This window comes from Rhineura floridana, chromosome 3 (genome assembly GCF_030035675.1).
Source record: "Rhineura floridana isolate rRhiFlo1 chromosome 3, rRhiFlo1.hap2, whole genome shotgun sequence".
In the NCBI taxonomy this organism is placed as follows: Eukaryota; Metazoa; Chordata; class Lepidosauria; order Squamata; family Rhineuridae; genus Rhineura; species Rhineura floridana.
Window position 1 is genome coordinate 20,193,583 of NC_084482.1, and position 14,925 is coordinate 20,208,507.

Here is a 14,925-nt window from a genome sequence, read left to right on the forward strand (position 1 = left end):
TTTGTACACCAAAACTAGAACCTTGAACTTAGCCCTTGAACTATATTTTATTAAGAATGGAGAAAGACAGTGAGGGCTGACAGACATAAAAAGATCACTCTGTGTATGCGGCCTGATGACGTAGACAAGGTGCTTACAATGATGCGGCCAGCAACGTGTCCTCTCGACCCTTGCCCCTTTTGGCTTATTAAAGCTTGCTGAGGAGGTTTGACCGAATGGATCCAGGGTGTGGTCAATGCATCATTGTGGGAGGGAGTGGATCCAGCTGCCCTGAAAGAAGCGATAATCCGACCGCTCCTGAAAAAGCCCACCCTGGACCCATTGGTCTGTGACAATTACCGACTAGTCGCAAATACCCCCTTCTTAGGGAAGGTGATTGAGAGGGTTGTGGTGCAGCAATTGCAAGTACTCTTGGATGAAACAGATTATCTTGACCCATTCCAGCCTGGGTTCAGGCCTGGTTATGGGACTGAATCGGCCTTGGTCACCCTGATGGATAACCTTTATCGGGAGAAAGACGGGGAGTGCAACCCTGTTACTCTTACTTGATCTCACAGTGGCTTTTGATACCATTGACCATGGCATCCTTCTGGGCCGACGTGGTGAGATGGGTGTTGGAGGCACTGTTTTAGAGTTGTTCCGATCCTATCTCCAGGGTTGTTTTCAGATAATAGCACTGGGAGATGGTCTTTTGGCCCCCTGGCAGTTGTGCTGTGGGATGCCGCAGGGTACCATCTTGTCCCCCATACTGTTTAACATCTATATGAAGCCCTTGGGAGTGGTCATCAGGAGATTTGGGGCGAGGTGTCAGCAGTACGCTGATGATACCCAGCTCTATTTCTCTGTAACATCTGAATCGGGAGAGGCCGTGCAAGCTCTGGACCGGTGCCTGGACTTGGTGGTGGGCTGGATGAGGGCCAGTTAACTGAGTCTGAATCCTAGCAAGATGGAGGCACTGTGGGTTGGTGGTTCCTGAGTTCAGATAATTGGTCAGTTGCCTGCTTTGGATGGGGTCATATTCCCTCTGAAAGAGCAGGTCCGTAGTCTGGGGGTACTCCTGGATCCATCTTTGTTGCTAGAGGCACAGGTGACCTCAGTGGCTAGGAGTGCCTTTTACTAGCTTGAGCTGATAAGAAAGCTGCGGCCGTTTCTGGATTGGGATAGTCTGACCCCTGTTGTCCACCCACTGGTAACCTCTAGGCTGGATTACTGTGATGCGCTGTATGTGGGGCTGCCCTTGAGGTTGGTCCAGAAGCTGCAGCTGGTGCAAAATGCGGCGGCAAGACTGCTCACTGGGGCAGGGTATCGCCAACATGTCACCCCACTGCTGAAAGAATTGGTCTGGCTGCCCATTTGCTACCGGACCAAGTTCAAGGTTCTAGTTTTGGTGTACAAAGCCCTATGCAGCTTGGGACCAGGATACCTGAAAGACCGTCTTACCCCTTATATACCCAGTTGATCACTGTGCTGTGCTGGTGAGGGCCTCCTGCAGATACCATCTTATCAGGAGGTCCGTTCTGCACAACATAGGAAATTGACCTTTAGTGTGGCAGCACCTACCCTGTGGAATTCCCTCCCTTTAAAGATTAGACAGGAGCCATCTCTGTTATCTTTTTGGTGCCTATTGAAGACCTTCCTCTTTCAACAAGCCTTTTAAGATGAGACCTTATCCCAGTCTGCGTCTGTGTTGGAATTGCTTTTTATTATGTTTTTAAACTTTTTAAAAAAACAATGTCTTGAAAGCTTTTTAAAAATGTTTTTAAAGATGTTTTGTTTTAATGTATTTTAAAGTCTGTTTTTATGATGTTTTAAAGTGTTTTTAGTGCTTTTGTTTGCCGCCTGGGGCTCTTGCTGGGAGGAAGGGTGGGATAGAAATAATAATAATAATAATAATAATAACAACAACAACAACAACAAATTATAGTACATTGGTTTTCTTCTAGTGCTGTGGTTCTTAAGCTGTGGTGCACTCACCCCTGGGGGTGCAAGACATTTTTTCTAGGGGTGCGAGATTTTAAAAACTGTCATTTATCTTAGCTAAGTTAGGCTATAACACACATTAAAATAAAATATAAAAAAATAACAGTATTTTTTCAGGGGGTGCAAAAGCATATTTTGGAAATCCAAGGGGTGCTGGCAGTGGAAAAGGTTAAGAACCACTGGTCTAGTGCATTACCCTCCACAACTTGAAGTGGGTTGCCCCACACACCCTGTCTTATCTTTGGGAGAGAGGGAAGCAGAAAGGAGGGGAAAGGAGGAAGACAGGGGACAGAGAAGGAGAAAGGAAGAGAAAGACAAACGCATATTAAAGAATCTGAAAGGAAATATTTTGGGCTGCAGACCTGTTGACCAGGAACGGTTAGCTTTTTTTGGCACAAGGGCCATATTCACCCTTGGCCAACCCTCTGGGGTCTGCGCGCTAGTGGTGGGTGTGGCCACCCCCATCTCTCTCCTGCACACACAGAGAGGACACACATGGGCAAGCAGAAAAAACCAGGCAAACAGATAAGTTGGGGGGGTGTTATTGCCCGTTCTCAAAGGGTTGATGTGATGAAAGAATTTCAATGGAAGGGAATGTCAAAAGCACTGCAGAAAATAATATAATTATTGACATAACATTTGCAGCAAAAAAAAAAAGAAAGATAGCAAATACCACTTGTATTTGCTTGTGTGGTTTCCACTCCTAACTTTGGACAAACATGCAATTGTGGCAATTTCTGCTTCCATTTCTGTTTCCAGTGGAATTCTCTGACATCTCTACCTGCTATGCAGTCCTACCTGAGAGTACATCTCATTAAATTCAATGGGGCCTCCTTCTGAGTAGATATGTATAAGATTGCATTGTAAATGTGGATCCCATGTTGTACCTTTGGAGTAAAAGGAAGATCCTTTCCTGAAAAGGTTGAAGGCCACTGGCTTATTATAGTATTTTATTCCTGGACATTATATGATTCTGATTAAAATTCTGGACACTAGACAAGTCAGTAGATCTTGAGTTGTCCAGACCAGACCAGTCTTGGGAGTCTGCCAGACCGACCCTTCACCCAGTCAGCACATTGCTGAATGTAACCAATATGCCCCTTGACAATCCAATGTCCTGCCTACTCTTTCCCTTGAAAGAGGAAGTCCTTTCACGTTTTCCAACATGGATTCTGTGAAAGCAGTCCAAGAGCTCCATCCACACTACTTGTCCCTCTGCTCCTCTCCTCAGAGCTCCATGAACCTCCCTCCTGACAAGGCCCGTCTCCTCCGGCAATACGACAACGACAAGAAATGGGACCTCATTTGCGACCAGGTAAGGAAGGTGTGATGTGGGGGTAAGATACCTCTCTGCTATTGAAGCTACAAATCATATCATGGCATAGGCCTATAACTCAGACAGGGTCACTGCCAGGAACAACTTGTTCTCCCCTGGAGCCACAGGCCCTGGACTTCCTTTAAAAGAACAGGCCACATCCCCTTATAATTTTTTAAATACTCGACTGATGAATTCTTTGGTATTACGGGAATGGTATCCCTGTTACCCAAATGATTAACAGGAAGAAACATCAACATCTGTCTTCCATGTTACAGGCCATTATTTAATGTTATCATTAAAGTCATGTATATACTGTGTACAGTAGGGCCCCACTCATACAGCAGGTTATGTTCCAGACCCCCGCCAAAAAGCGAAACCCGCCAAAAAGCGGAACTCATTCAATAGAATGGTGCCTGATGCCCGAAAAATGCCGTAAAAGCGGAACAAGCGCCGTATGAGTGGGGCCGTACTCTAATTGGAAGCTGCCATAGTAGCGGAACGCTGCAAAGCGGGCTGCCGAAAAGCGGGGGCCCTACTGTACTTGCTGAAGTTTCTAAGTGGTGAAAAAGCTATTTAATTATATTTGCAGGGTGCCTCTATACTGGGAATTTACTGTGGAACAGTGCCAATTTGTTCATAATGCCTAATGCCTGTCCTGCCCCCTCTAAAACAGAGTCTGGGTCTGGAAGCCACAATTTACATTTCCCGCAATGCCCCAAATGCTACATCACAGACATTGTGGGAAATTAAACTTGGCTGGTTCCTCCACTCAGCTGATTGGACCACTGTCTCTGCCACCACCATTACCACTAGGTAAGTTACAGGGGGCTCACCAGTATAGGAGGGGGGCCACCAGTGGCAACTTTGCTGAGGGACGCCTCAATCCTGGAGCTGGCCATGATGGGTTAGATGTGTATGAAACAAGTACAAACCACCCATGGATGCTGCTCTCAACTGAGGCAGCTGCAGGTTACCTTGTGAACTGTATGAAATGCCACAGGTTGAGGGCATCCTTCATCAACCTGGTACTCTCCAGATGTTTTGGACTACAACTCCCATCAGCCGCAGCCAGGAAGCAAAGGGAGTCCTATGTTGCAAATGCAGAATTCAAGGCCTGGCCAATCCAGAGGCTTCATATAATCTACCAATCACAGTGGTTGGTACTATATATCCCCTCTTCAGGGATGGGGAACCTGTGGACCTCCAGATGTTGTTGGGCTACAATTCCTGTTGTTCCTGACCCTTGGCTACGCTGGCCAGGGCTGAGTCCATGGGTGATTTCAGACAGGTGCTTACTGTAGGATTGGTGCTCTTGGTGTGTGCAAGTTTTTTTTGCAGAGTCCACACAATCTTGTCAGCTTCAAAATGCCAGCCCGTGGTTTTCCCCCCTGTTTAATTTCTGTGGAGAATCCAATAAGTAAAAAAACAACTTTTGCCACTGACCCATTTGTGATATTGCAACGACCCATCAGCAAATTAAGACCCTGGCTGGAAGCACCTCATCCATCCTTTTCTGTGTTTCCTTCTGTTCCTAAAGAGGGCTCTGAGGCTTGATTGCATGGTCCATGATCTCTCACTGGGCTAGGTGTCCCCCGCCAAAGTTCCCTGTTGAACAGTTGGAGCCCACTCCTGGCAGAGGCATCCAGCTGCCAATAATACATGGTGTTCCTCCCTATCTAATCAAGAAACTCACAAAATCTAGATTCAAGAGAAGAGTCTGGAATGTGATAGCCCCCTCCCTAGCAACTAAGGTTGACCCCTCCTCCTTTTTTAAAAATCAGCCCTTGCTCCTATGCATTTAATGTCAGCTTGATCTGAAGATAATAGCAAGTGATCATGCTTATCTCCATGTTAAGAGAAACTTCATTTGGAGGTTCCTGCAGATAAAGGTGCTGATATAGGCATAGGAGCAGATCATGGCACTCTTTCCTAGTTGACAAACCCTATTAGCAACTATTTGTGCCTCTTTAACAGAAACAGCCAACATGGTGCTCTCCATATGTTGTGGGACTATAACTCCCCTCAGCTCCAGCCAGCATGGCCAGTGGTCAGGGATGACAGAGGGCACCATGTTAAGTGCCCCTGCTCTATGAGGGAGACCTAACAGATACATCGAGCCATCATCCAAGTGATATAGCAACACCTTTCTAGTGATGAAGTAAGTGCTCAGGTTCCATGAACTCATCTAGGGTGGGGATCATGGAACATCCTTTTTCTCCCTCTGTAGGTACCCAGGTGAAGGCATGGGTCTAGACAGGTCAAAAAGCATAGAGAGGGAGACAGCAGGTTGTTTCAACTCAGTTCTGTGCATGTTTACTTAGAAGTAAATCCTTTTGAGTTTGATGGGTCTTGTCTGAGACTGCAGTCTTAAGTTGAAAGTCACAGACCTTGCTATGGTTTGAGCAGAAGAAAAGGCCACAGAAGAGCCAGAGCAGAATGTATTTGGGTGGAGAGTGGAAACGGCTTTATTTTCAGGCTTATTAGACATACAGGCATAAAAGGAGCATCTGGTATTCAGATTACTAGGTTGAGCAAGCCATCAGGCAGCCTTATCATTAGTGCAAGTCAGGCCTCTCTCACACACAGGCTTACCGTGTTAATAAATCAATAGCAGGGACCTTTTTCGTCTGGTGACCTAGGCCGGGCTCGGCTCCTTGTGTTTTTAAGGATTTCACAATAATTCTTCTCCCTGCTTTCCCTCCCTCCCTCTCTGTCTTTCTCTCTCTCCCCCACCCAACCTGGAACAGGAAAGATTTCAGGTGAAGAACCCACCCCACACATACATTCAGAAACTGAAGAGCTTCCTTGACCCAGGAGTCACCCGGAAGGTAAGGCCCTCAGAATCTTTTAATATGTGCAAGTTCCATTCATAGAATGTTTAAAACGGCTTACAGAATTGGAAAGGAGGCTGCCCAAACAAACCCACAAATATCAACATGTCAGCCATGCTACATGACAAAACATGGCAGTGATTTCCTCTGGGGCAGCCTCTGTGTGACATGTTCTGTTGCAGGGTTGCCTCAAGCCAGGTATGAGAGGGTGCTCTTCTAATGTATATTACATATAGTTTATCCTGCTTCCAATGACTTGGGATGGTTTTCCCTCTAGCCAATTGGGCTGAATCTCACGGAGGAGCTGATTTTCCTTCCAATGGGGCCCAAAGACAAGTAGTGTGAACCTGGACAAACTAGGAGGTCAAACAAAAATCAAAGATCAGAAAGCCCAGAGCAGGGTGGTTACTTACATGCCACCAAGGAAAGGGACCAAAGATGACACAGATTTGCATAAAATGTGCACATCCTAATTTATATGTACAGGTGCAAATTTAGAAATAATTACTGTAACTTACATGGGTATCTATTACATCTCACTGTACTGGGGAAGACTGTGACTCAGTGACCTGCTCAGTCTTCTGTCCAAGTGCTATTGCTGGACAACTTCAAGGGCCCCTGCTGTCTCTTTTTTAAAACCAGCCTTGGATGAGAGAGCCCTTCAATTTGAGAATTTCTTCAGAGCTGCCCTCTGACAGGCCTTAAAATACAGGACTGTCTCTGTAAAATAGGACACATAGCCATCCTAGGCCAGAGGCAAGTTGTATAGACTACAGCAGGCTGGAGATCATGTTCCAGATGGCAGCAGTTCGGGGAAAGAGGACCAGGCACTTGGCCAAGCAGGGTCCTTTCCAGTGAGACAAGTAGTTCATCCAAAACAGCAAGCTCTGAGGCTATGCTTAATACCAGGGATGGGGAACCTGCAGCCCTACAGGCTGGACTCCAACTCCCATCAGCCCCAGGCAGCATGGCCAGTGGTCAGGGATGATGAGAGTTGAAGTACAACAACAACTGGAAGGCCACAAGTTCCTCACCCTTGTTTTATAGGGACTGGTCCTTGACGGTGAGCTGGCTGACTCTTCACTCAGGTGGCAAGACTAGTACTGCAGTCTAGATGGTGCCCTTGAAGCACAGGGCTAAAGACAGGCTTCTGATGAAGCAGGAAGAAAGGTGCTGGAGCCTGGTTGCTGGGAGCCCCAGCTCAAGACACCATGCCTCAGTACCTTTCAGTCTAGGCTAGAGGAAGCCAATAGGGTGCCTTGCAGATGTTGTTGGACTCCCAACTCCCATCATTCTCAGGCAGCATGGCCATTGGTCAGGGCTGATAGGAGGTGTAGTCCATCAACATCTGCAGGGCATCAGGGTGGCCACCCCTGGTCTGCGACATAGTAGTAGTCAATCTGGGAGGAAGGGCGGGATATAAATTAAATAATAAATAAATAAATAATTTCACAGGCCCTCCAGCTCCTGTAGCAGTCATAGTATTTGTGTAAAGAATAAGGGGAGTAGGAGAATATAAGGGGGGGATTAACGAAGGGAAGGGAATAAGAAAATACTGGTGTGTTTAACTTGATGGTTGATCCTGCCCTTGCATATGCAGGTTTGGGTGCAGATGAGAAAGGTAATTGGGTTGTATCCTGTCAGTAAAGTATGGTCTTTATGCTTGCAGAAGTTCCGTCGGAGGGTGCAGGAATCCACCAAAGTACTGAGGGAGCTGGAGATCTCTCTAAGGACCAACCACATTGGGTAAGTCATTAGTGGATCATGTCCAAATCTGAGATAGTGCTGCTTTAACGCGCACTACATCAACCTTCTTCATTTTGGGGTGATCGAATGTTGTTGGACTACAACTCCCATCATCCCTGACCATTGGGAGTTGTAGTCCAACAAATATACAGGGACCAAAGGAGGAAGAATTTTGCACCATGTTATATAGGCTGCTTCTCAAGATTTGGGATGGTTTTGCCTCTGGCCTGCGAAATTGAGGATCTGGCAGCAGCACAGTGCTGGAGGCCGGTGGATTCGTCAGCCCTGACTGTGTACTATAGCCTAAACCCCAGCTCTCCTGCACATCATCAGGTGAGCCACAAACTCCCACTGCCTGTGCCCCTAGCAATCTGCTCTGCATATGAGCCACCCATTTTCTCCAACGCCTTGAAGGAGGAGTCTGGTTTTGACCCCTTTGGTGTTGGATTGCCATGACCTTCTGTGCCTTGGGGATTGCCTGACTGCCCCAACGACATGAAAAACTACTTTAGCCTCTATCTGTCCAAAAGAAAGGAACCTGTGGCTGGTGGTGAAGAGTGGAGAGAGATTAGCAGGAGCAGAGAATGACCCCAGTGCATATTTCTGTGTTTCCTGAGAGCCTCGCCCAACATGGAATAGTCAATTTTCAAAAACACCTGTAGAGGAGAGGCCATCAAATGACCAAAGATGCAAGAGAAGAAAATGAGGCATACATCTTGCAAAGTTCCTGGGCCTAGGTCTTGCTTATTTATTTATTTTATTTACTATAATATTTTCCTGCTTTTCAGACAGTTGTCACATCAGTTAGAGAGAGCGAGAGCGAGAGCGAGAGCGAGAGGTCTGTCATCAGATTTACAAACTAAAAAGAGATGGTGGGAGGCAGTATGCCTCCGAATTCCAGTTACCAGAAACTGCAGGAGGGGAGAGTGCTCTTGTGCTCAGGTCCTCCTTGCAGGCTTCCCATTGGGGGCATCTGGTTGGCCACTGTGAGAACAGGATGCTGGGCTAGATGGTGCATTGGCCTGATCCAGCAGGGCTCTTCTTATGACAAGACGCACCAAGGAAAGAGAAGTGAAGGGAAAAGACAGAGGAGGGAGATCAGTTCTTCTGGGCCAGAACAAAGTGGTGAGCTACAGGCATTGATACCCAGTTTGGGCAAGGCTGATCTTCCCTTGCTACCTGAGGCCACTGAGCAGAGACCGATGATGGGGGCGATAACCATTCTGATGCCCCAAAGGGCTGAGCAGCCTCCACTACTGGGGGCAAATGTACTGATTTGCCCTTTGCAGGTGTCCCAGGAACCTTCTTCCTCATTCCTGGTTCTCACTCACATATGTTCATGTGCACGGTCTTCAGAGGATCACTGAAAGCTTCTCTTGCCTTAATACAGTCACCAGATCCTGCTGACATTGCACAGATTGGTGTGTGCGCGCATGTACAAGCATGTGTGTATCAGTGGCCATTTATTGGCATTTTTGAAATGCAAGCAGGAATGTTGGGAGGCAGTCTGACATCAGAACATCAGAACACAAGAAGAGTCCTAGAACTTCATCTCTCATCACCATTATTTGCCTCAGTTCCTCAGACACACTTCCTGCAAAAGTTAGTTCACGCACAGGGGTCTGCCCTTTATCCTCCATTGTGATCTGCCCTGTATCCTCCACTGTGAAGACAGATGCAAAGGATTCAATCTCTGCAGTCTACTTGTCCTGCTTTAGCATACCTTTGACTCCCTTATCATCCAAGATACCATCACTTCACTAGACGGTCTCCTGCCTTGAATGCATTTGAATAATTTTTTGTTGTTGGTTTTTATGTTTTTGGCAATGTGCTCCTAAAAGTCCTTTTCAGCATCCTTTGTTGTCTTCTTGCATTTCTTTTGCCAGAGTTTGTGTTCCTTTTTTCTCTCCTCGTTCGGACAAGACTTCCACTTTTTGAAGGAAGCCTTCTTGCCTCTAATAGCTTCTTTGACTCTGCTTGTGAACCATGCCGGCATCCTCTTGGGACTGGTGGTATCTTTCCTGATCTGTGGTGTACACTCCAATTGAGTTTCTAATGTTGTGTTTTTAAATAGCTCCCAAGCATTTGGTTTGACCCTCTGGACTTCGCCTTTCAACTTTCTTTTTACCAATCCCCTCATTTTTGGGAAGTATCCTCTTTTGAAGTCAAATGTGACTGCTGAATTTTCTTGGCAACTGGTCATTTAATTTATTTAATGGTCATTTAATGTTGAATTTAATAGCGCTATGGTCACTGCTCCCAATCGGTTTGACATTGTTTACATCTCACACCAGGACTTGGGCACCACTTAACATTAGGTCCAAGGTCACTACCCCCTGGTGAGTTCCATGACCAACTGATCTAGGGCACAGTCATTTAGGATGTCTAGAAATTTTACCTTTGTCATGACTGGAACACATATGTAGCCAGTCTAGGTCAGAGTAGCTGAAGTCACCCATTACTACTACATTACCTATGTTGGATGCTTCCTTGATTTCATTTTTCATCTCAATATCTCTGTAGTTTATCTCTCACAGAGCTACAATTCCCAGCACCCTTAACAAACTACAGTTCCCATTCTTTGGGGGAATCCATGTGTTTAAATGTATGGTGTGGATGGTTAAGCGATTCCCAAATCTCTGCCACTGAAGTCAACAGGACTTTAAAACGTTTAATTTTTCTTGCCATGTGTGTTTGAGGGATAGGAGATATACAAACTATCTGAATGGGTTAAAAAACGATGCACTTCCCCCCTTGACTTGGTTCTCTTTCTGTTCCCCTTTCTCCATTGCAAATGCTGTTTCTGCTTAGTTTGGGTGATGTAATGATGATGACAACCTAGGGGTCCTGAAATTTCTGATGGTTTCTATAGTATAAGAAGCCATATAAGTTATGGTTAATATATAAGCCATGGATTCCCAGGAAAATGAAGCTGCTGAAGAAGGAGTGGAATCTTTTGCCTCAGCAGTTCTTTCAACATTATTTAATTTCTGGAATTTCCCCAAGATGGGTCGATGCCTACTTCCTCAGATTGTTTGAAAGGAACATTAGAAAATTCCTCGGACGATGAATCTATCAGCAGCTACTTGTCATGGTGGCTATATGGAACTCATGGGATCCAAAGCAGTACCAGTTACTGTGTGGGCCATTGAGCAAAAAGCCTTCAAGCTCCCTTTTGCAGATTTCCTGCGACTGTCTGATTGGCACAAGCTAAGTAAGCTACAGTTTAAGGCCTTGATTATGAAGGGCCTCTAAAAACAAAAACAAAAATTACTAAATTTCAAGTTTTACATAATTGGTTGAAAAACATATAAGTGTATTGCAAGATATGTATTTTAGTTAGAAAGTTCCTTTTTTGTTGCATCTTCGCTTGTGTACCACTATACATGCAAATATAAAACTTCATTATTTCTATTTTCATTGTTCTTTTTGTGGGGCCACTTAAACTTGACATAGTTTAGGGCCTCGTTTTGTCTTAATCCGGCCCTGCTGATTGGCTACTATGGAAAACAGGAAGTTGGACTTCTTCGTTCTTTGATCTGATCACCAGGGCTCTTAATGTCTAGGCTGTCCTTAGAATCAGTACAATGAAGCAGAAACTGGTCCACTGGTGATGGCCCATTGATAGACAGGCCAAGCCCAAGCGAAACAATAGAAGAAAGGACAAACAAGGAGACTTTTTCAGAGGGGAGATAAGGATGCTCTTATTCTTCCCCTCGGCGTGCCGATATAGGTCCAGCCTGTCTTCCAAAAAGTTCCCATGGCTGCTGTTGCAAGCTGGGAAACATGTCCTTATCACCACCTGCCCTGGCTCCAGCTGGAAGGGAAACGCCGACAAGAGCAGGAAGCCAAACTGTTCCTGTCCTTGGTTTCCGGTCACTGCTGGCCAGCCGGGACTTCCTTAGGGGGTGGGGGTGGCTGGAGCTGACATAGGGAGTACTTGCTTAGTCAGCAAGGCTGTTTGGTCTAGACCTGAGCAATGGAAGAGCAGCAATCTGGATGTGAGATTCAGAAGCAAGAAGATCTGAGATGCTGGGGATTAGGGACTGTGAGTGAGAGTGAAATATTTTGGGATATTATTAGGGCTTTGCACAAGGGGCAGGGGATGGCTGTGGATTAGGGTTGCCAGGTTTCTGGTTTTTGCCCAGAGACTCTGGTTTTTGGGGGTCCTCTCTGGGTGAGTCACCTTAATCTCCAAACTCTTAGCTTTCATTTTAAAAAAAAGTTTCTAGTTGGTCTGGTTCAAAAGATATAAACCAAAATGTCAGCCACCCCCCCCCCACAACTTCTGTCAGTACTGGCTGCTCTAATCCCTGCCCTTCAGGTTTTTAGCCAATAAGTGAAGTCAGGGTTGTGATTGACAAGATTTGTTGACCCCCAGGCAATAGCTAAACTCACAGTTTCCTTTTCCTGCTTGTCTCACATCAGGAATTCAGTAAAAATATAGCTTTCAGAAGCATAAAGAGTACTTTCTCTGCAGAGGATTGGGACTTGCTTCTGAGTAAATATGCATAGGATTGCACTACAACAGAAGATCACAGCAGGATCTTGGTAGGCATAAAAGTGTACATGCAGGATTTTTGTTATTACTTGCAAAATGGCATATTATTCATTTTATCTTTCAAATAATTTTTGAACAGAATTTTTAAAAAGTGTACATGCTGCAGAGTTCTACTTTTCTAATTAAGGAGTCAATCAAGTTTAAATTTTACTGGAAGAGTGCAGTTTATTTGTCTTATTCATAACCTGTTTTGGAAACCTTCCTTTCTGGGAGTAAAGCTGCAGTGCTAATCCCACATACCTGGGAGCTAACTCCATTGAATTCAGTAGGACTTACTTTTGAGTAGACATGGTTAGGATTGTACTGAAAGTCAGTGGGACTTTTGAGTGAACATAGAAAAGGATTTTGTTGTAAATATTTCTCTCCCCCTGATCCTTTTTTTTTAATCAGTTAGGCAGGGCTTACTTAGGTGTCACTGTTTTTATGTGGCAGGAAACGAATAGTTTTTTTTAATGTTCTGCAATGGCTAAATGGTTTTGACAATAAACTATTATATAGGGTCTATGTATTTTTAGAGAGCCAGTGTGGTGTAGTGGTTAAGGTGTTGGACTAGGGTTCAAATCCCTACACAGCCATGAAGCTCATTGGGTGACCTTGGGCCAGTCACTGCCTCTCAGCCTCAGAGGAAGGCAATGGTGAACCCGCTCTGAATACTGCTTACCATGAAAACCCTATTCATAGGGTCGCCCATAAGTCGGAATCGACTTGAAGTCAGTCCATTTTTTTCATGTAATTTTAAATCTCTAATGTGTGTGTGTATATGGAGTCTTTCCAACAACCCTGTGAGGTAGGGTTGCCAGGTTCAGGGTATGAGACTGATCTTGTATCTTTAGGAGAAGAGAAAGTCAGCCAAGTGCATGTGTTCTTGCAACACTGTAATGGGAAAAACCACAAGGTGGAATTCTCCCTTCCCCCTGCACAACTTTTAAAGATACAGAAGACTTCTTGGTTGCCAGGCCCAGCCTCCACATTTAAAGCACATCCAATCCACATATAAACCACATGACTTCCCCCAAAGAATCCTGGGAAGTATAGTTTCCCCCTTACAGTTATAGTTCCCACCATCCTTAACAAACTACAGTTCCCAGGATTCTGTGGTGGGATTCATGTGCTTTAAATGTATTATGTGGATTTGCCCTAGTATGCTGTGCATTCGTTAGTGAATTGAAAAGAACAATTTTAAAATATACCTTTTAAAACAGGGCTGTATCTCATTGGTAGGGCACATGCTTTGCATGCAAAGGTCCAAAATTCAATCTCTAGAAGAGACTATTGCCTGGAATCCTGGAGAGCCAATGTTAGTCCATGTCAGCAGTACTGAACTAGATGATACCAAATGGCCAGAGTCAGTATAAAAGAGGAAAGAGACCCAAGGGCCACAGTGACTCAGAAATTTATTTATATATTTTATTTACAACATTTATATACTGCTTTATTGTAAAAAAAATCAAAGTGGTTTATAGAAGGAATTAAAACAATAAAATTATTGGCAAAGCCAGTTAAAGACAGGTATTTAAAAACATTCAAAATAATAAAACCAACAATGTTAAAAACAGAAAAACATTATCATCATCATCATCCCAGCCTTCCTCCCAACAGGAGCCCAGGGCAGCAACATAATAGCTTCTACATGCTTGGGTAGACTTGTCTAAACAAAAATGTTTTTATCAGGTGCCAGAATGAGTTCAATGAAGGCACCTGTCTAATGCAGAGCTTGGCAAAGTTACTTTTTTGAACTACAACTCCCATCAGCCCCAGCCAGCATGGAGCTGGCTGGGGCTGATGGAAGTTGTAGTTCAAAAAAGTAACTTTTTCCAAGCTCTGGTTATGTAAATAGGCAGGGAGTTCCAAAGCATAGGTACTGCCACACTAAAGGATTGACTTCTTATAAGAGCAGAACAAGTACTGTGTGGAACCCATAACATAGAAAGCATACCTTGAAGGTGCCCTGGTAGCAAATCAGCAACCAGTACAGATTTCAGAGCAGAGATATTATGTGCTGATAGGGTCTCTCTCATGTCAGCAATCATGCTGCAGCTTTCTGCACTAACTGCAGCCCCTAGGTCAAGTTGTGCTGCATGGGGATTTCTGTGACCTTGGCTGCCTGGCTGCCAGGATTTCTTTAGTTTTGATTAGGAGCCCTGACTGGTTGTGGGATGCTGAGTTTCTTACTCATAGGAATCTTATTGTAGTTGGTATGGTATTGCATTTAGGAAATCATCACTTTCTTTTTCTATTTGCATTTCCTTTACTTCTGACCTTACTCCCTTACATCCATAGAAGCAACAACAGAATGTGTGGTCAGCTCAACCCCCTTAAACCCACTGATGATGCAACTTGTTATTTGCATGATGGTTTGTTTCTTGGCTAATAGTGGTAAAAGAGAATTCACATACTAGGAAGTGTGGCTTCAATTGCTGTTGTTCCCAATCTACTGCCTGTGAAGGTAGACCAAACTATGTTTTCTCTCTGTCAGTTATTACTCAGTG

At 44.8% G+C, this 14,925-nt stretch overlaps 1 protein-coding gene across 10 annotated transcripts in view; it reads left to right on the plus strand.

Moving 5' to 3' along the window:
• FMNL3 (formin like 3) overlaps positions 1–14,925 on the plus strand; it is a 130,390-nt gene that overhangs the window by 61,400 nt on the left and 54,065 nt on the right. For all 10 annotated transcript variants that reach the window (XM_061614840.1, XM_061614841.1, XM_061614850.1 and 7 more), the window contains exons 2-4: positions 3,212–3,295; positions 6,046–6,126; positions 7,799–7,875. In XM_061614840.1, the coding sequence (XP_061470824.1) occupies positions 3,212–3,295; positions 6,046–6,126; positions 7,799–7,875 (242 nt within the window). The remainder of the gene's footprint in view (positions 1–3,211; positions 3,296–6,045; positions 6,127–7,798; positions 7,876–14,925) is intronic.